We start from the raw sequence: 22514 nt of genomic DNA, 5'->3' as shown, positions 1-22514 counted from the left end.
AAAATGAGGTTTATATAATCTTAATAGAAATACTAAAAAATGTTTAAAATTGTGACTGGTGGGACAACTCCTTGTGACTGGTGTAAAGTACTTATGCATAAAATAAAAGTTTCCATAGATAAAAATTACAACTTCTAATGATTTTTTTAATATTTCCCAAAAGAGTAATGAAATTTAGCGATTTAAAAGAGGTTACTACTGAAATAGAGATAATTAGGGCATATTTAAATTTATGTCGTTTTCCTCTTTTCAATGGAATGACCCAAATATAAAATAATTTATTGGCTCCTGTGCATAATGATGTGTACACTCATGTTAAAATGAATAACACTTTTTTTATGAACTATATTTTATTTATATACCAAAATATTGTTAAAAACAAGAACACAGGTGTTTTAAATTATTTTCTGTTATTTACAATCATAATTTTGCTTTGAATAAAAATGTACTGATAAGTACTGATTTTTTTAGCATGAAAAAGTCTAATGTACTGATTTCGCGCATAAAAAATCAGGCAACCCTAAATGAAAGGCACCCAATAATTCTCCCTACAGAATCGAGGTTCTGCCAGCTATGTTTGGAGTTTTTACACTTCCTGCTTCTTCACGCAGAAACACGATTAGTGCTCCAAATGGTAAGGCGAGAGTACTACGTACCAAAGCTAAAAGCTCTAACTAAAAAATGCATTTTTCAATGCAAAGTGTGCACGATTTACAAGAAACAAACACGCACCCAAATAATGGCCGCCCTACCCCCTGAGCCCTGCACTTTCTCACTCATATTTTCTACAACTGGAGTAGATTTTGCTGGGCCATTCCAAATTAAAGCATCGTTGCTAAGATCTACCACCTTTATCAAGGGATACGTTGCAGTTTTTGTCCGTTTTTCCAAAAAGGCAGTGCATCTCAAGCTATGCTCGGATCTTACGACCAAGGCTTTTCGAGCTATGGCCTGCAAACGGTCAATTACCAGGGCCGCACCACCCACTGTGTCCTTGGCAACACAATCCGCGCCCTGGAAGAGCTGCAGGAGACGCTCAGCAACGCATTCCTGCAGGGCGGGGATGATGTTTAAGTCGCCGCTTAAACGTAATGCAGCGGCCGTGCGCGCATCATTTGGCCGTAGCTGTGTGGAGTCGAAGCGACTCCGAAAATGATTCCCGAGCGCGCACGGCCGCCTACTATTATCATGTCAAGGCGAAAGGCAGTTTAGCTTCTACAGTCGGACAACGCGCACGCGCCCGTCTCCAATTAGCCACTTGCGGATTTTAAATTCTTTGACGAAGTGAACTCTTGGATATATATGTACATGTAAATCTAAACTTATCTTTTTTATTTTGCGAAAGCCGTCCTCATCCAAGCCAAAACAAACAAAAACCAGTCGCTCATCAAAATGCTGCACAAAACAGGTCCTTTAACAGGACTCAAACATTTGTGGCAGAACCTAAGAGGGAAACACCTTGCTCTTACTGCAAGTCCCCTCATCCCATTAGAGTCTGCCCACAATTTAAGCGAATTTCGGTACCAAACTGAGTACGCTTCGCAAACCAAACCAAGCTGTGCAAAAACTGCCTTGATAATACTCATAGCACTAATGAGTGTCCGAGCAAGTGGTCACGTACACTTTGCCAACAACGGCATCACTACCAGCTGCACATTAATCCCAAACCACAATCTCGACACTCCAGTGCGCGATCGAATGAAACCACCGCACAACACCACTGCCCAGTCGACACCTCCCGCTCGACAAGCGCATTTAAGCTCCATTTCCAGCGAGCAACCGTGCTGTTCCAAACAAGCACAAATACAATCATTGCATACCGACAGCGATAGCAAAATTCTCCTTCCAACTGCCACTGATTCATCAAGGCCCCCAAATAACTTTCATTTCCTCGAAAGTTCAGAAACGGTTGAAACTACCATTCGAACATTCCAAGTTCGAAATTTCCGGCATGGGTGGACACGTAGTACAAAGCTCGTCAAAGCTTTGTCCACTAACATTGGTTGCACCCAAAACCATGCAACGGATAAACACACAGGCTATCGTGTTACCACAGCTCACGAGGCACATGCCTACATTCACCATTAGCCGTGAAAACTGGCAGCGATTCAAGATCCTTGAACTTGCTGACCCAGGCTATCACATACCAGCTCAAACTGATATGGTAATCGGCAGCGATATACTCCCACAAATCCTGCTGGAACTTATACAAAAGATTTGCGACACTATACTTGCGCAAAAAACAATATAACCGGTAATGGTGTCATTATCGACACAAGTAGAATAGTGCTCGAATGCAAACAACTCTCAGCTCTCAGCTTCGAGACTTTTGGGAAGAGGAGGAGATTTCACTACCTCCACAAATTTCACCGGAAGATAAGGCATGTGAGCATAAATATGCAACAACAACGACTCGTGTCCCAAACGTTCGATACATTGTGCGAATTCCATTCAAGGAGGAATTTCCAAAAAAACTGTCTCTAGGCCACTCTCGGTCTGCTGCACTCCAGCAGTTTTTCAGTATGGAGCGATCGCTTCAGAAAAAAGGAGACCTGGGCACAATGTACCATAATGTGTTGCAAGAGTATCTCGACCTCGGTTATATGGAGCACACGAAGCCATGCGGGATAATAGCTAATGGCAAATATTTCTCGTTCTACTTGCCACATCATGGCGTCGCCAAACCAGATAAGGTGACCACCAAAGTTCTTGTGGTATTCAACGTCTCAAAAACATCTGGTTCAGGAAAATTCCTGAATGACGTATTGCACACTGGTCCGTGAGGACGACAAACATTCTCTCTCCTGACATTGACTCTCCTGTCACCGATTATAATCTTAAACCGTAACGTTCGGCATTAATTGTGCACCATACCTCGCTATTCGTACCCTGCATCAATTAGCAGATGACACGATAGGGACGTTTCCCCTGGCTGCCACAATACTTAAAACCGAAACGTATGTGGAAGACATCCTATCCGGAAGTCATGATATTGACAACGCCACCGAATCACTTGTTCGAGTGATCAAAGCGCTGAAGTCAGCTGGTTTCATACTCAAGAAATTTACGGCCAATCATCCGGCCATTTTAGAAAAGTTTCCAAAGGAGGATCTTCTCGACACCAACTTTTTGAAATTTGAGAGCGCTTCTACAACCAAAACTCTTGGTGTACAATGGAACGCACTGACAGATAAATTTTCCTACACCATTCTGCCTGCATCGACATCGAATGCCGTCACGAAGCGACAAATTTTATCCTCTGTCGCAAAACTTTTTGACCCGGCAGGATGGATGTCGCCAGTTATGATTCAAGCAAAGATTCTGCTTCAAGAACTTTGGCTGGATGGCGTGGATTGGGACGAATGTGCCAAACCCATAGCCTTAGCAAAATGGCAACTGTTCGCAGAAAATCTGCCAGCCATCTGCTACATCGAAATCCCTCGATGGGTTAATTTCACTCTGGGGCAAGATACCCAAATACACGGGTTTTGCGATGCCTCGGAAAAAGCATATTGCGCTGCGATTTACATCCGCGTAGATGGTAGCAACCAAAGATATTCCACTCTCTTGGTTGCAAAAAGCAAAGTCGCACGATTGAAAACGGTAAGCTTGCCACGCCTGGAGCTGTGTGGTGCAGTCTTACTCGCAAAACTGGTCGCTTCTCTTCGAAAACAGCTCAAATTAGAATCGTGTAACACATTCTTATGGTCAGATTCAGAGATTGTGCTAGCTTCGCTTGAAAAGCCACCATTTACATGGAAGACGTATGTATGCAATCGTACCTCCCAAATCCGGGAATATCTTCCGACCGGTACCTGGCGCCATGTTGCCAGCCAAGACCATCCAGCCGACCTCGGCACCCGTGACTGCAAACCGCAGGATTCCCCACTCTGGTGGCATGGACCAAAATGGCTCTCTTACCACATGGATGTATGGCCAAGATCAAAGGCATGCAGTGCATTTCCACCAGAAAAGCGCAACGTGGAGGTATATCACGCACTCAAAGAAGAGGTCGATCTTCTTAATTGCTTTTCTTCTTTCTCTAGAGTACTCGGCGTGACTGCGTACATGTTCCGCTTCGTGAGCCCGCAACAAATCAAAGGGGTTACCTATAATCACCAATCCACATCTGACACATAACGAATTCTAACATGCAAAAATGCGTATTATCAACGCAGTGCAATCGCGCCATTTTCCGAGCTAAAAAAGCGCTCTGCAAGATAAAAAGCCAATTAACAAAAAAACTCCTCTTCTTGTTCTCAATCCTTCCTTGGACAAAGACGGACTTCTACGGGGTAGTGCCCGATTAGCATATTCCGCGTTGAGCTATAATGAAAGGAACCCAATAATTCTCCCTACAGAATAGAGCTTCTGCCTGCTATATTTGGAGTTTTTACAATTGCTGCTTCTTCACGCAGAAACACGATTAATGCTCCAAATGGTAACGCAAGTGTACTACGTACCAAAGCTAAAACCCCTAATTAAAAAATGCATTTTTCAGTGCAAAGTGTGCACGCTTTACAAGCAACAAACACGAACCAAAATAATGGCCGCTCTACCCCCTGAGCGCTGCACTTTCTCACTCCTATTTTCTACAACTGGAGTAGATTTTGCTGATCCATTCCAAATTAAAGCATCGTTGATAAGATCTACCACCCTTATCAAGGGATACGTTGCAGTTTTGGTCTGTTTTTTCACAAAGGCAGTGCATCTCGAGCTATGCTCGGATCTTACAACCGAGGCTTTTCGAGCAACATTCGCCCGCTTTGTTGGCAGACGAGGCTTCCCCTCGAAAATGATGAGCGACAATGGAAAAACATTGAATGAATGAACATTGCCGCCCATCGCGCTAAATTTCTTAACGAATGCTCCGCAGACATTGTCAAAAAATATGCCCCTAAAGGCATCAACTGGCAATATATACCACCCAGCGCCCCCACATGGGCGGCTTGTGGGAATCTGCAGTGAAAAGCTTTAAAATCAATCTAAAGAAAACCACTACAACCCACAAGTATACTTTCAAAGAATTCACGACGCTTCTGGTGCGAATTGAAGCAGTCCTCAACTCGAGGCCTCTATCCGCACTTTCTCAAAACCCAGCTGATATGACAGCACTTACTCCGGGTCACTTCCTCCGAGATGCACCGCTATTGCCCATTCCCGAGCCTAATGAGGAAGACCTCTCTCTACTAAACCGGTGGGAGAAGGTCAAAGCACTTCACCACCAGTTTAGTCGCCGCTGGAAAGAAAATTACCTCAAAGATCAAAGAGATACAAGTGGAAACAACGCGATCCTCAGCCAGGCGACATCGTCGGGATCAAAGAAGATTCGCTCCCCCCACCGAGTGCCGATTGGAACGAATCGAAAACGTTCGCCACTGCCCTGATAACCACATACGTGTCGTAGACATCCGTACACAAAATGGAGTTATCACGTGGCCACTTGTCAAACTGTGCTTCCTTCCAAAAGCACAATAAATAATTCTATACATATGTTCCTTCTGTATATTAAGGGTCTTAACTTCCCGTTTAAATATTGTACCCAAGTACTTCTCGTTTCTCTGCCTTTGCTTTTACTTCCAGATCGAATACATAATGGCAGCACGGAAGGCGTGCCCCCTGGCTGCAATGGAGGGCAGACAACTGCCTACAATGCCGGCTCTGCCACCGGTACCACGCCTTGTGGACGCCCCCGGCCTTAAGCGCTATGAAGCCGACACAACGGGTGGGAGTAGCCCGCGCGCAGGGTTACTGCGTCAACTGCCTTGCGCTCACCCCACTACCGAGGAATGCGCCAACGCCCATGCGCGCACGGGGCCAAGGGAACAGGGGCCCAAGAAGCGAAAACCGGCCACAAGGCCTCAAGGAGCGTCAAGCGGCGCGCACCGGCGAAGAATAAGGCGCAAAAGAAGATGCAGAACCCGCGCAACCAGGCGCCGCAACCGCCGCGCAATAATACCGCCCAACGGACGATCGTGCGCACTCCCCAAGGCCTACAAACGGCCAATTACCGGGGCCGCACCACCAAACGCGTCCTTCGCAACACCATTCGCGCCCTGAAAGAGCTGCATAAGTGCTCAAGAACACATCCCTGCAGGGTGGGGCGATGTTTAAGCCGCCGCTTAAACCTAATCCAGCGGCCCTGCGCGCATCCTTTGGCGGCAGTGGAGTCGAAGCGACTCCGAGAATTATTACCGATCGCGCACGGCCGCCTACCATCCTCGCAAAAATTACCACCGAAGACAGTTCAGCAACTACCAGCGGTTAACGCGCACTCGCGTTTGAACTTCATATTGTGTCAAAATTGAAAGCTAATTTTTAATAAGTAACCTTATTGTATATGCCCATACATGGATATACTCTTAACCGTGAAGTTTAAAGTATGAAGAACTAAGCTGCATAAATTGAGAATATACAAAGTGTATACATTTAAAATTGACACAAAGTCTTTCCTTTTATAGGAAAAAGTGTGTGTGTGCAAGGTGAGTGCGAAAGGCGACCATTGGAAATATTTTTTATTTTGTGAAAGCCGAATAAATAGATTGAGCTAAACTTTATAACTTTTAAAAGCCTATGAATAAACGGAGTGGAAATTTGTAAATTTAAAAATTGAAAACCAAGTCTTTCCTTTAAGTGGAAATAAAGTGTTTAGTGAGGTGAGTGCGAAAGGCTTCCACTGGAAACAGTGGCGTAGCCAGGATTTGGCTTTGAGGGGGATGAAAAAAAAAATTTCCATCGATAACTTAAATCTGTGACACACAATGGCTAGAGACGTCGCCTGAGTGCATTACTTCATATATTTATGTATGTGCCAGTTTTACCGTTATATATTTTTTATCTACTCGTTTATTCCATGGGGTCTTCATGCTTTATTTAAATTTAAAAAATTAAATTACTATACCGTTTTAAAAATCTGAAAATTCACTGCGGGAAATTTTTTTATTCTCTTTTTGTCTTCGCCTTCTCGTTTTTGCCTTTATAAGTTTTGAAAAAAGGTTTTGAACGAACCATTATATCAAATTCCTAGGCAAGTTTTGAAAGAATATTTTCGATATTAAATTTTATTAATGCAAAATGTCGAAATCAGCTTCATATAGAAACAGTGCCATCGTTAATTAAGAAAGAGATGTTCTTAAATATCATAACTTTACGACACTCACATATTGACTAGATTTGACTATTTATTTTATTATATTTTAATTTGAATTATTTGTAGGGATGCAAACGATGCATCGATGTTTTTGAAACATCGATATATCGGTTCAATTTTCGATGTTTGCCATCGATGTTTACAATTTACTTAACATCGCGAAATTGACGATACATCGATGGAAGTTTTACCAATGTTTTAAACATCGACTTTAACCCTTTCAGACCTAGCCATACCAATTGTGAGATCTGTTTTTATTTGTCTTAAATTATATGAACAAAAAATTTTTCTTGTGTTAACCGGGAAGCAGTGATTGTGCGCACTCTTTTTCGTTTGAAATGAAAGAAGAAATGAACACTTCAACGAGATATAACGGAATACAGCTTCAGTTTGAATGTGTCTTTAAGCAGGCAAAGACATGCGTCCTCGTGGTGAGTGTTTTTATTAGTTATTATTAAATAAACTTTGCATTTAACTAGTGGCAACAGTTGACAATGAGCCTATGTATATATTGATTAACTTTTTTAAGATAAATTTTTTAAAATTGCAATTTATTTGAATGGTGTAAAAAACAGATATCACAATTGTGCTGCTCAGGCACAAGATGCAGTTTTGTTGTATGCTCACGATTGTGCTATCTAATCGAAAGAGAGCATAAAAATATTGAAATTCATAAATTTTAATATTTAGTACGATAGAATTTGTTTTTGTTATAACTTCTGAACTAAGGGTGGGCTAACGAAAAAAAGATAGAGCTATACTGGGCTAACCTTGGGCAACCGAATGAGAGCATAAAAATATTGGAATTCATAAATTTTAATATTTAGTACGAAAAAATTTGTTTTTGTTATAACTTTTGAATTAATGGTGGGCTAACAAAGAAAAAGGTTGCTCTAACCTGGGCTAACCTTGGGCAAATGAATGAGAGTGTAAAAATATTGAAATACACAAATTTTAATATTTAGTACGAAAAATTTGTTTTTGTTATAACTTCTGAACTAAGGGTGGGCTAACGAAAAAAAAGATTGGGCTAACCTTGGGCAATCGAATGAGAGCATAACAATATTGAAATTCATAAATTTTAATTTTAGTACGAAAAAATTTGTTTTTGTTATAACTTTTGAACTAAGGGTGGGTTAACGAAAAAAAAAGTTGAGGTAACCTGGGCTAACCTCAAGCAAACGAATGAGAGCGTAAAAATATTGAAATTCATAAATTTTAATATTTAGTACGAAAAAATTTGTGTTTGTTATAACTTCTGCACTAAGGGTGGGCTAACGAAAAAAAATTGGGCTAACCTTGGGCTAATAAATGAGAGTGTAAAAATATTGAAATTCACAAGTTTAAATTTTTGGTATGAAAAATATTTGTTTTTGTTATAACTTTTGAATTAATGGTGGGCTAACAAAAAAAAGATTGGCCTAACCTCTGCTAACCTCGGGAAAATAAATGAGAGTAAAAATATTGAAACACACAAATTTTAATATTTAGTACGAAAAAATTTGTTTTTGTTATAAGTTCTGAACTAAGGGTGGGATAACGAAAAAAAATTGGGATATACTGGGCTAACCTAGGGCAATCGAATGAGAGCATAAAAATATTGAATTTCATAATTTCTAATATTTAGTACGACAAAATTTATTTTTGTTATAACTTTTGAACTAAGGGTGGGCTAACGAAAAAAAAGGTAGGGCTAACCTGGGTGTTTAAGCCCCCGCTTAAACTTAATTCAGCGGCCTTGCGCGCATCCTTTGGCCGCAGCGGTGTGAACTCCGAAAGAATGATTAACGAGCGCGCACGGCCGCTTCCCATCATCGTGCCAAATCAGCAACACGCCAGTTCAGCCAAAAATGCCGGTCTACGCGCACGCGTCCTAGCATTGAAGCCAATACTTCAAAGTCCACCTTCAAATAAGTTTGATATATCTATATACAGGGTGTCCCAGAAGTAACCTGCCAAACTTGAGGAGAAGGCAGGTGGGGTGGTGAGCTCCCTGATAAGCAAAAATCTTTCAGGTAAAAGGGTCACAGTTTTTGAAATATTTAAATTTTTATGAATTAAAGAAAAAATCGTGCCTTTTCTTGTATTTTCTTTAACTGCATCTACAAACAAGGCTATACTTAGGAAATTTTTTATGTAGAATACTTTCAGATAGTTGCTTCTCCATACTCAAATGCAATGTAGTTAAAATATATTAAGGAACCATTATAAAATTAGGACTATTTTGCGATTTTTAACTTTTTGATATTTTCTTCCCCAACTTTGACTATCTCTGGTGAAAAAAAATGTACTGAGCTATAACTTTACATTACATAAAAAAATGTCACATTTAATACACATTTCAGAAAGGTGCCACTCTTACTATTTCGAATAGAAAACAAGTAAGGAAGTCTAAGTTCGGGCGGAGCCGAACATTAAATACCCGGCGCAAGTATTAAATATATGTTTTTTCACCTTTCCGAAAGCTACCGCTAGACGGTAAGACGGGGTATATCAATTTTGAGTAAATTAGCGTCCTTAAATTTCGAAGTATTTCGAAGTTATATGAATAGCGGGCGTAATTTTAGTCCGATTTTAATAGTTTTCAACGTTTTGCCTTTATGTGGCAAGCACAATAAAAATACCGAGTTTGGTACAAATTGGTATAACGGTTACCGATATACATATATGTGATCATAAGTGGGCGGTGCCACGCCCACATCCCCAAAATTTTACCATAAACGTATTTCTTGGTAAAGAATTGTTGCAAGCATCAATTTTGAATAAATTAGCTTTAATATTTTCTGATTTATCGAAGATTTTGTATTTCTCTAAATTACCGTTATATGGGATGTGGGCGTAGTTATTGTCCGATTTTTTAAATTTTCGGCCATTTAGTGTACTGTGCCAAGTTTGGAAGAAATTGGTGCAGCGGTTACCAAGATATACACATGTAACCATAAGTGGGCGTGGCTACGCCCATTTTCAAAAATTTATAATATTCTTATTTTTCGTGTGAAAATTATTGTAAATATCAATTTTGACTGAATTATCTTCAGTAGTTACTAAAATATCGCAGTTTTCGTATGTCTGAAAATTACCGTTATATGGGATGTGAGCGTGGTTATTGTCCGATTTTTTTAAATTTTCACCCATTTAGTATGCTGTATCAAGGTCAATAACTGTGCCAAGTTTGGAGGAAATTGGTGCAGCGGTTACCAAGATATACACATGTTACCATAAGTGGGCGTGACTACGCCCATTTTCAAAAAGTTTATAATATTCTTTTTTTTTGTCGGAAAATTAATGTAAATATCAATTTTGTGTGAATTATCTTCAGTTGTTACTAAAATATCGCAGTTTTCGTATTTCTGGAAATTACCGTTATATGGGAATTGTGCGTGGTTACTGTCTGATTTTGGCCAATTTCAATAACAACCTACCTTGGATTAACGGAAATCTACATATCAAATTTCGTTGAGATATCTCAATTTTTGCTCGAGTTATCGTGTACACGGACGGACGGACAGACGGACAGACGGACGGACAGACAGACATGGCTTAATCCACTTCTCTATTCATTCTGAGCATTTATGTATACATTTGTCTATATCTATCTCGATTCGTTTTGGCTGTTACAAACAACCGTTATGTGAACAAAATTAATATACCCTTGTGCACAAGTGCGCTAGGGTATAAAAAAAGTTATAGCCGCTTTTGTGGGTAAAGGACTGAGACACGTTAGAATCTATTTAATAGATTTAGATTTGAGTTGCTCTTATTACTGACCAATGACATGCTAAATAGTACAATGGTATATTATTACATGCTCCTGACATTATTTTATGTTACTTACCGGGATTCGGACTAGAGTCAATAACAAGAGCTATATCTATCAATATTTTTTGTGAAGGATGGGTTCACGTGAAATAAAACATACATGAGTTGTTTGCAGAAAAATGTATTCATTTATTGATAAAATATGCTCAAATTAGCGACCCTCTACTCTAATACAAGCTCGGCACCTTTTCAGAAAATACGCTTATAGAGATCTTAAACTCAATTGGGCTATCTCAGCAGTAGCTCCATTTATTTGTTCCGGCAAATGTTCTTCGTTTTGAATTAATTTTGAATAAATTTTGTCCTTAACACAGCCCCAGTAGAAAAAATCGGATGGATTCAGGTCTGGGGATCGAGCAGGCCACGTAATTGGCCCGCATCGTCCAATCCATCGGCGAGGATAAGTTTCGTCTAAATGAGCTCTTACTTCACGCCCGTAGTGATCAGGGCATCCGTTATTTTGCTGCCATAGTCTTCACCGCAGGTTTAAGGGTACATCTTCTAAAAGAGTTGGAAGCCTTTCCTGAAGGAACTTTAAATAACTGTGGGAGTTGAGCGTTGGCGGCAGTTCCACAGGTTCCAATGATGGTTCATCGTTCCCAGAGCTGTGTAATGATTGAATCAATTGAGTGTGCATTCTCATTTTTTTCGTTTCAAAAATGTGATTGTTTGATTTAAAAAATTTAACAACCACTCTTGAGATTGGTTACAAATTGTAAACACAAAATATGTAGTGTGTTATGGAATGGTTGACACCCATTCACATAGAGAATGTGAATGCAAAAAAAACTCAATCATGTATGATTGTACGTTTATGTGAATGCAGTCTGTCATTATCATTCAGTACTAATACTATTTGTTGTATCAGGGTTGAGATTTTTGTACTCAAAATGTGAAACCAGAAGATTGCCATCTCCCTTAAAATAAGTAAACAAATAAATATTTGGTGCTAAAATATTCTTCTAAGTGTTTGGCCGAGCTTCTGCTTAAACTAGAGGCATGAGTTCTGTTGATGTGGCACAAATGGAGACACCTATGTACATATTTAAGGCTCACTCAGAACACCAAATGATTCTATAAGAAGAGTTTTCAAGGCAGAAATATACTCGAAGGTTTGCCGTTGTGTGCCGAATGACGACTGCTATTTTGGGTTATTATATGACCAGGTATTTAACCACGGTCCTATGGAGTGGAAGTACGCACATGTAATCACTCTGCTACGGCGGCCGCAGTAAGTACATGCTATGTATACATATCGTCGTTTAAAGTACAAAACCGAGTATCCGGAAAATGCAAAACCGCGTAATTGCATAAATTATTTTCTAGAGAGTAAAATCACCCATATTTCAAAATGGTTCTCTTTTTTATAAAGCAAGCGTATTTCTGGCTAGTATATTTGAGGACGAATGGATAAGAATTGAGCCAAGAACTTTTGTGAGCAAATCCAATTTTTGGCAGCAAATGTCAGTTACGAGGTTTTGCAGAATGACGATACGCGGTTTTGTACTTTAAACGACGATATGTATGTACACATATTAGATTATTTGTTCTCAAAATGCATAAAAACTATAGTATGATTGCAAACAATTAATAATATTTTGTGATAAACAGTTTTACAAATGTATTTGCACTTCAAATTTGTGTTTTAATAAAGTATTAATTAAATAAACTATTATTGTAAATATTATTTTAATAAATAGATGTAAAGATATTTATAATTGGCAACTCTTGGACTTTTCTTCATTTGTAACAAATCACAGATGTAAAAAAAAATAAAAAAATTATTGTATTTTTACAAATTTAAAGCAAACGGGCATTGTTTACAAAAAAATTTAGTTAGGGATCGAATTGCGCATATTTTTGTTCCAAAACCAAGTGCCTCCAAAAAGTGTTAAACCACTAAATAGCTTAAAAACGCTTTCAAAAATTCGAAACGAGAGTGAAGTGCAGTGTTCAATTGTGATCAAAATTGCAGGCAAAATGTGTTCGTGTGTAATTAATGTTTTACTTATTTGAAGAAATGTTGCCCGGTGTCATTAAAAATAAGCAAACCAAGAACCCCCCTGTTCAAGTATTATGTAACCCCCAGTAGGAACATAATACTTGAACAACCCCTTAATTAACATGTGCTTGTTTTGTGCACGGCCAGTTAAACAGGCATGTGTGAACCGATTTCCTTCATCATTCTTAGCAATTTGATGTGCATTTTTATTGTTATCTGTTGCAAACAGACATTTTAGGAACTCAATAGGTTCTAAAATCTCTGTACACAAGCGCATTTATTGTTAGCAGTTTCCAGTTTATGTAATATTAATCAAAACAGCTTTTATTTATTTTATGTATTATGTGATTTCTGGAAGCGTCGAATACAAAAAAGGGGAGGGACCAACAGTTTTACGCCGACTCCTGCCGGGGGCGGACCACTACTACAAAAAACATTTTCTTTTTTATATTGACCGGAACTGGGCTCGAACCCTAACCCTGCGGAATGGTCATGCGCACATCTAACCACTACACCACAGCGATCGCTTAATTAATTTTAATCATTAATCGCGATTAACCATTTATTCGTTAATTTTTAATAATTCATAGACTAACATTTTGTCGACAATACTCGCATAAGATGGTCCCAAATTTTCACAAAAGAGCAAAGTGATTTTCTTCAAAACTTTTAAATGATCTGGCAAACAAATACAACAGAAAAAAGCTGAAAGTGGACCATCCATTCTCGAGTTATGCGCCATCTGACGTACACAAGTTTGGTATATACATAGAAATATTTATTTTTAATAACAATCGGGGGTTATATTCGATGTAAATAAGCTTCTTTAAATTAAAAAATTAAATCAAATTCGTTTTTGTTTTAAAATACCACCATTCACTATTATCCACATATTTTTATGGAATTTAGCTCCCATTTTAGGAAGTGTGATTGAATTCTTCCCCTTTTTCTCCTGCTTCCATAAACCATCCCTGTGGGTGGGAGTGCGAAATTTTAGAGTAAAGCTACTTACAAAACTTTTAATAATTTAATCATGGGCTATGTGTAGACTTTTTTTAGGGCCGGTTGTTCAATGTCTGGTTATCACTACTTGCCGGTTAAACATCATTATCGACGTTTTCGACTTAATGCATATGACATGTGATCGATAAAGCAGTCGTTGTATTTAACCGGAGCTTCTACCTCCGATTTGTGCTAATCAGTCATTAAACAACCGGCCCTTAATATGTTAGCAATTGCACTTTAATGGAACTTTCATGTATTGCTACAGTACGCTGACAACTACAATAACAAAATTCGGCATATGTTCAGCTTCATGTTACGTTGGTGTACATACATACATAGGTATGTATGTAGATTAGCTACCAGAAGGCATAAATACAGCCCTACATTAGTATGTACATGCAAGCTCCCCACCACACACATTTTTTAATTTGTATTACGTTTATTTACTATACTCCAGCTATCCAGCTAAAACTGCAATTCTGCCTTATCCCTATTAATCCATTGTGCTGTTATCCAGTTTGTCTGTCGCTGTTGTACTTAACTATCCTCATTTTGAGACTGACAACGAAAATCTGCATTTGTTGCAGAAGCAGCAAAAACTATTATCCTGCCATTTCCATATCCGTATCCGTCTCTGTATTATAGTTTTGATTTGTATTTATTTTTTTTTTACATCAATGTTAGCTCGAAATTCTGAATGTCATGGAAATGTGAAAATAAAGAGAAAATGCATTTTTAGATATAGCTATTTTGCAAGCAATGGCGTAGGAAGTTGATATATAAAAAAAATTATTTTTAAACGTAACTTTTATTAAATTATTATTTTTAAAGATTTATGAACTTATGTATGTTTTTTCGTGAGATCAGTTAACAAGTATAATTGCTAGTATTATACTTAATAGTATTTCTTTAGATTTATATAATGCCATACAAATAAGGAATAAGCTCACTTGGATTTATCTATTTTTGTTAACTTATTTAACTGTTTTATTTGGGTTTTCTTAATACCTTAGTTTGTTTAACGCTTCATCTCTTTCCAGCACAAGTGGTGAAATTTTGTTTCCGCTATTGAAATTCAATCTCGCTAGTTGGAAGCTGTTGCATTCTATAATGCGTAAACCTTTTGTCATCGCTTTGATGATGAAATTGAGCGCGAAATTTTTTGAAATGTTTGATAAAGGCGAATGAACCCAAATATGTTTGTTTCCAGATTCAGTCAAGACGAACTTACTAATTCGAAATTTCTACTATTACTTATAGAGTCATAAAGTCTGGGTAATGAAAAAAAAATTTTCTATTATATGTTCCATAAATATTAGGCGACTTTTATTGCTTAATTTATTTTTTGGACATAAACTTGTATCTTGAACTTCTTTTTCCAAAAAGTGAGGATGTCAAAATTTTAATAGATATCGGATGTACGACAATTTTCTAAAAAGGTCTCTTAATAGATTAGTTCATGAAAATTAATCCAAAAGAAAACTTAAAATTGATAAAAAAAATCTTAATTTAACTAATTTATATTAGAAGTTTTAAGTTTATCCCACTGTAAGTGTGAAATCAGTTGCTATGTGTTTCCATGATACAAAAAACCACTTGACAATTAAGCATATTGTAAAATTTCATGCTACCATACGCAAAAATTTTATTATTAACTTTTCGTTTGTTTAAAACCATTTTATTCTTAGAATCGAAATTTTACCAAGCAAAATGTCTTTTGTTTTTTAAATAAATGAGGCTAATGCTCAATTAGTTGATAATTGTTGTTCTCATTTGCATACTTCACACCAACTCCAATATTGAACAGTGAACTATATTTAAATTTTACCCAAATAAACAACGATATAGTTTCATGGTCAAGCACATATGGAGGATTCACAAGAGGTGTTAAGTGTCGTAATGTGTTAAAGTCTTAAAATTTTTAAACGTAAAATAACACCTAATACTTCTTTAGGCGTTTTTTAACATAACCAAAATATTTTTAAACTAGTAGGAAATATATTATTGGCTCTTATTATACCCAACGAATCTTTCAAATCGCTTTTAACCGTTACTGTATATTGAACAAATTTAAGCCTTTAAGACATTACGACGTCTAACACGAATTGTGAATCCCCTAAATATGAATTAAATTACACATAAAAATTTGTAATTTCAGTGTTTATATATCAGAAACAATCGCACCCGATATAGAAAACTGTAATAGTCCTGGCTAGTTACATTGTGAAATAATCAGACGGTATGAAGACACTAAATATTTTTAAAATATGTTCACTAAACTTTTATTAACCTAAATGTAAAGTTTTTCCGAAGTGTTTATCGAGTTTAATGTAAAATTTAAATATTTTTAATATAAGATATTAACTATTTTTAAAAGGTAAATGTGAATACAACTGTTTTATATATAATCCCAAATGTATGATATAAAATCCCCTCTACCAAAAAACTTAAATTGGGTAACACCGCTTCGAATTTTTACAATTGAGCAATTGTCAAAAATCTGCCTTTTTATCAAAAAGTGGTTTACGGGGGTGTCTTTGAACCAGGGTTCGGAAATATTCATATATGAATCTTCGCGAACATACATTTATGATTTTATACGCGAAGGTGAACGAATCAAATATTCTGCATTGATTCTCCTTCGCGAACGTGAAGCATAAAACCAGTCCAGATAGTTCGCGTTCGCGAATGTTAGGTAGAAAAAACTTCCGCTGTTGTTCGTACGCGTATGTATTGGTGGACCAAACAGCGTTCATATATGTAGGTATAAGTGGCAGCGATGCCTTCGCGAAGGTTCACTGCTGTCGTCCTCTGGATGTGCAGAAAGGATATATTTTTTTGTCAGGGTTTCCACCTGTGTTTAAAATTGTGATATTTACACCGTTCTCCCGATTTTCAAAAATGAGGTGTCAAATGAAAGGGCTTGTCCTCTGGATGTGCAGAAAGGATATATTTTTTTGTCAGGGTTTCCACCTGTGTTTAAAATTGTGATATTTACACCGTTCACCCGATTTTCAAAAATGAGGTGTCAAAAGAAAGGGCTTGGCCTCTGGATGTGCAGAAAGGATATATTTTTTTGACAGGGTTGCCACCTGCGTTTAAAATTGTGATGTTTACACCGTTCTCCCGATTTTCAAAAATGAGGTGTTAAATGAAAGGGCTTGCCCTCTAGATTTGTAGCAAGGATATATTTTTTTTACAGGATTGCCACCTGCGTTTAAAATTATGGTATTTACACCGTTCTCCCGATTTTCAAAAATGAGGTGTCAAATGAAAAGGTTCGGCCTCTATGTGTAAATAAGGTTTTATTTTTTAAATATTGTTTGAAATTTCATATTAAAAAAAAGATTTATTTCCGCACTTACATCTATGTATTCGTAAATATGTATTTAAATATGTATGTATGTACATGAAATTACTTAAATTAAAACTCATAAAGATAATTCATATTTTATGTACATAAGTCTGTATATTTATTAATTTCTGCACTTGAATTTGTATACGAACATACATACGTATGTAAATAAAAGCTGATTAAAACAAATATTTTTGCTTAGTTGCTATCTTCAACATCTAGTGTTGAAAATTTTAGGAACTCAAAGTTTAGTTTTGTAATTAATAAATTTGACAGCGATTTCTTTGAAAGTTTTGTTCGCAGTTTAGTTAATATTGTTGAAAGTGCACTGAACGCTCTTTCAACAGAGACTTGTGTTGCAGGTATGGCTAGTACAACTTCCATTAATTGTAACATATCGGCATCATTCCGATATAATTTTCGAAAGTTGTCCAAAATATTGCTATCAAATGGCTCCATTTCCCTATCGCAAAGTTTAGCTAGTCTTTCCTTAAAGGCCATTTCTCCTCTTTGTGGTGTTGGACCTTGTGCATTTCTCATTGCGTTTACGTGAAGTGTCAGTATGTCATATATGCCTTTCGATGTGGAGGGAAGTTCATCTTGGGGAAGCGACTGGGTTGGAAGATCTGGAGAACTGTTGCCGTACTGGTCTTCTGATGGCTTGCCAATTTTATTTATCATATCACGTGTCCTAATTAAATGATCCCGCAAATAAAGGAAAAATAGCAAAATCAAAATATTAATAAGAAATATTCAAATTAAGATATAAAAAAATATATCAAAATCAAAATATTTATAATTACCACAGCAGCTTGCTTTTGATCATAGCTTAGAAGAGGTCTGTTGTCGAAATTAAAGCGCGGATCCATATAAGGTGCAGCAATGAATGCAATATTTCCCATAAGTGTATCTTTCCTTTTCTTCATTGCATTTAGAAGCGCTTCCGCATATGAATTGGTAGACACTAACTTTTTAAGCTCCAATTCACATGTTAGCCAATCTCTAAAAAAGTCTCCAATAATATATTGCTCGTGTTGCAGTTTTAGAGTGCATTTAGCTATTGGATGAAAAGCAGCTAGGAAATTTTGTACAAATATCCAGTTGACGTTAATATGTGACAGATTATCTATGTAATCTCTTATACTGATTATGGAGTTTATCATATCATAGGTCGAGTTCCATCTAGTTGCATTGTCAAGGCATGGCAAACTAATTTCGACATTACCCGATCTTACCGATGTCCGTAATTTCTTTACAATGTTTCGGCATTCTTTAATGTCCCCTTCTATTGTTTTCAAAACATCATAGGCTGCTAACTGTATTGTATGTGCGGCACAACGAACAACAGAGAAAACAGAAGCAATTTGCGACTGGATACTGTTTGATTCAGCATAATCCGTTTCAATGTCCTCGTTATTAGAAAAGTTGTCCTGTTGCATTTCTTGTAACAATTTGGACATTCTGACAACATTTGCACCGTTATCCGTATTCAGTAAGGCATTTTAATATTTCCTCTTTCAGATTTTCAGCGGTGTGTCGTTTCGTAGTTTCAATCATGCCTGAAAAATATATGAACGAATGCAACGTTAAGTAAATATAAAGCATATATATGGGTACATATATAGTATGTATATACAACATAATTTCATTACTTACCTATGGTATTTATATGAATTTTGTAATCCCTAATGTATTGTAAATTATCGCCTAGTACACTTCGTTCCATTCGAGTTGCAATATCGATTTTTAATGAAACCATTCTATTTTTTACAATTGAGCAATTTTTTCTTTGATTTGTTTACTTTTATCCAGAATAGTTACTATATTCTTCGAATTTAAATTAGTTTGAAATTTTTGCTCATATGGCTCAATAAGCTTTTTAAAATACTCCTCGTCATCAAATATTCTGAAAGGAATATTTTTTTTAGTTATCAATCCCATGCAGCATCTTAAAAATCCAGCTTTATTTAATGAACAGTTTAATTTGGTAACAGTTTTTCGTTGTATTTTACTACTAATTTCACTACCACTTCCATCAGTATTATCCATTATGTCAGTTTTGTGTACAAGTTTGTAATTCCGTCTAATATTTGCTGCTGACTTTCCACTTAATTCACGTTTGCAAGTTTCTATGAGGCATTTGCTTTTCTTAGTGCTTTCTTCATACTTCACATATCTTTCTACATTAAATTTCCTTTTTCCCATTTTTATCCAGTTATTTTTTTAATATTATAATCTTCTTTTACAAAAAACCGCTTACTACACCACTCTTCTGCGCCTGTCTGATGCAGCACATATATTGTATGTGCCTTATATCTTCTTCTTCTTCTTATTTGGCGCTGTAACCGCCTAAGCGATTTTGGCCGAGTCCAAAACAGCACGCCAGTCATTTCTCTTCTGTGCTAACTGACGCCAATTGAAAATGCCAAGTGAAGCCAAGTCCTTCTCCACCTGGTCTTTCCAACGCAGAGGAGGCCTTCCTCTTCCTCTGTTCCCAGCATCGCGGCCCGCGTTGAATATTTTCAGAGCAGGAGCGTTTCTGTCCATCCGAACGACATGGCCAAGCCAGCGGAGCCGCTGAATTTTAATTCGCTGCACTATGTCTATATCGTTGTAAAGCTCATACAGCTCATCGTTAAATCGTCTGCGATATTCGCCATCACCAACGCGTAAAGGTCCGTAAATCTTTCGCAGAATCTTTCTCTCGAAAACTCCAAGAGCCGCCTCATCAGATGCTTTCATTGTCCATGCTTCCGCGCCATACACCAGCACAGGCATGATGAGTGACTTATAGAGTGTGATCTTTGTACGACGAGAGAGGACTTTACTTCTCAATTGCCTACTCAGCCCAAAGTAGCATTTGTTGGCAAGAGTGATTCTCCGTTGGATTTCAAGGCTGACATTATTATTGGTGTTAATGCTGGTTCCCAAATAAACGAAGTCGTCCACTTTTTCAAACTTGTAACTGTCAACAGTGACGTGGGTGCCAAGACGCGTATGCTCTGACTGTTTGTGTGCTGACAGGAGATACTTCGTTTTGCCCTCGTTCACCACCAGACCCATTCGCTTTGCTTCTCTATCCAATCCCGAGAAGGCAGAACAGACGTAGCCCTTGTTTATACCGATAATATCGATGTCGTCGGCATACGCCAGCAATTGTACGCTCTTATAAAGTATTGTGCCTGAGCGGTTCAGTTCTGCGGCTCTTATTATCTTCTCCAACATAAGATTAAAGAAATCACACGAAAGGGGGTCACCTTGTCTGAAACCTCGTTTGGTATCAAACGGCTCGGAGCTGGTGGTATTGCTCAACGTCATTTTACACAGCCGTATTAGTTTCGCAGGGATACCAAATTCAGACATCGCGGCATAAAGGCAACTTCTCTTCGTGCTGTCGAAAGCGGCTTTGAAATCGACAAATAGATGGTGTGTGTCGATCCTATTCTCGCGGGTCTTTTCCAAGATTTGGCGTATTGTGAATACCTGATCTATGGTGGATTTTCCAGGCCTAAAGCCACACTGATAAGGTCCAATCAGCTCGTTGACGGTGGGCTTCAGTCTTTCGCACAATACGCTCGATAAGACCTTGTAACCTATGCTTAGAAGGCTAATTCCGCGGTAGTTGGCGCGTATGGCGGGGTCGCCTTTCTTGTGGATTGGGCAGAGCACACTTAAATTCCAGTCGTCGGGCATGCGTTCATCTGACCATATTCTGCATACGAGCTGATGCATGCACCTAATCAGCTCCTCGCCGCCGTACTTGAATAGCTCGGCTGGCAGGCCGTCAGCTCCAGCAGCTTTGTTGTTTTTCAGCCGCGTAATCGCTATACGTACCTCGTCATAGTCAGGCGGTGGGACAGCTACTCCATCATCATCGACTGGGGACTCGGGTTCGTCTTCCTCACTACTTTCAGCGCTGCTACCATTCAGTAGGTTATAAAAGTGTTCCCTCCACAATTTAAGTATATTCTGGACATCGGTCACTAGGTCGCCATTGTTGTTCTTACAGGAGTTCGCCCCGGTCTTGAAACCTTCCGTAAGTCGCCTAACCCTCTGGTAGAATTTTCGGACGTTCTTCCTGTCGGCCAGCATCTCAAGCTCTTCGCACTCACGTATTTCGGCCTCTCTCTTCTTATTGCGGCAAATACGTCTCGCTTCCTTCTTCAGTTCCCTATAACGGTCCCACATGGCTCGCGTTGCGCCCGATCGCAGCGTGGCCCTGTAGGCGGCATCTTTTTTCTCTGCGGCTTCTTGACATTCCTCATCGTACCAGTTGTTCTTTCGGGCTCGCTGAAATCCAACTACTTCTTCGGCGGCGGTACTTAATGATCGGGAAATGTGGTTCCACTGCTCGAGTACGTCGGATTGTTGTAGAGTGCTCTCAGAGAGCAGGTGTGTGAGTCGAGTGGCGAATAAATTGGCCGTCTATTGTGATTGCAGCTTTTCGACGTTAAGCTTTCCTTGCATTGTTGGGCGCACATTTTTTGCTGCACAGAGGCGGGTGCGTATCTTGGCTACAACAAGATAGTGGTCCGAGTCGATGTTTGGCCCTCGGAGTGTACGTACGTCCAAAACGCTTGAAGCATGCCTTCCGTCTATCAAAACATGATCGATTTGGTTTCTCGTTTTTCGATCTGGAGACAGCCATGTAGCTTGGTGGATGTTCTTATGCTGGAACCTAGTACTACACATTACCATATTTCGGGCCCCGGCGAAGTCGATCAGCCTCAGTCCGTTATCGGACGTTTCGTCGTGGAGGCTGAATTTTCCGACAGTGGCGCCAAAGATCCCTTCCTTGCCCACCTTGGCATTAAAATCGCCAAGCACGATTTTGACATCGTGTCGGGGGCAGCGCTCATATGTACGTTCCAAGCGCTCATAGAAGAGATCCTTGGACGCCTCATCCTTCTCTTCCGTCGGGGCATGGGCGCAGATGAGCGAGATGTTGAAGAATCTAGCTTTGATGCGGATTGTGGCTAGACGTTCGTCCACCGGGGTGAACGCCAGTACTCGGCGACGGAGTCTCTCTCCTACCACGAATCCAACACCGAATTTGCGCTCCTTTACGTGGCAACTGTAGTAGACGTCGCAAGGCTTCACGCTTACTTTACCTTGCCCCGTCCATCGCATTTCTTGGATGGCGGTGATGTCAGCCTTTGTCTCCCCGAGGACATCAACCAGCC

The 22514-nt window shown here is 38.7% G+C and overlaps 1 protein-coding gene across 1 annotated transcript; it reads right to left on the bottom strand.

Moving 5' to 3' along the window:
• Positions 1 to 6362: 6362 nt before the first annotated feature.
• LOC118749965 lies at positions 6363 to 18791 on the bottom strand. Its single transcript, XM_036484719.1, has 2 exons — positions 18135 to 18791; positions 6363 to 6395 (listed from the first exon to the last, which is right to left on the bottom strand). Exons 1-2 carry the CDS (start codon positions 18789 to 18791, stop codon positions 6363 to 6365), a joined length of 690 nt encoding a protein of 229 aa, XP_036340612.1.
• Positions 18792 to 22514: the final 3723 nt, after the last annotated feature.

The sequence above is a fragment of the Rhagoletis pomonella genome, unplaced genomic scaffold (genome assembly GCF_013731165.1).
Source record: "Rhagoletis pomonella isolate Grant_MI unplaced genomic scaffold, Rhpom_1.0 Rhpom_scaffold_00098, whole genome shotgun sequence".
NCBI classification, from domain to species: Eukaryota; Metazoa; Arthropoda; class Insecta; order Diptera; family Tephritidae; genus Rhagoletis; species Rhagoletis pomonella.
The sequence above is the reverse complement of the archived record's forward strand: the minus strand, read 5'-3'. Positions and strand labels throughout refer to the sequence as shown.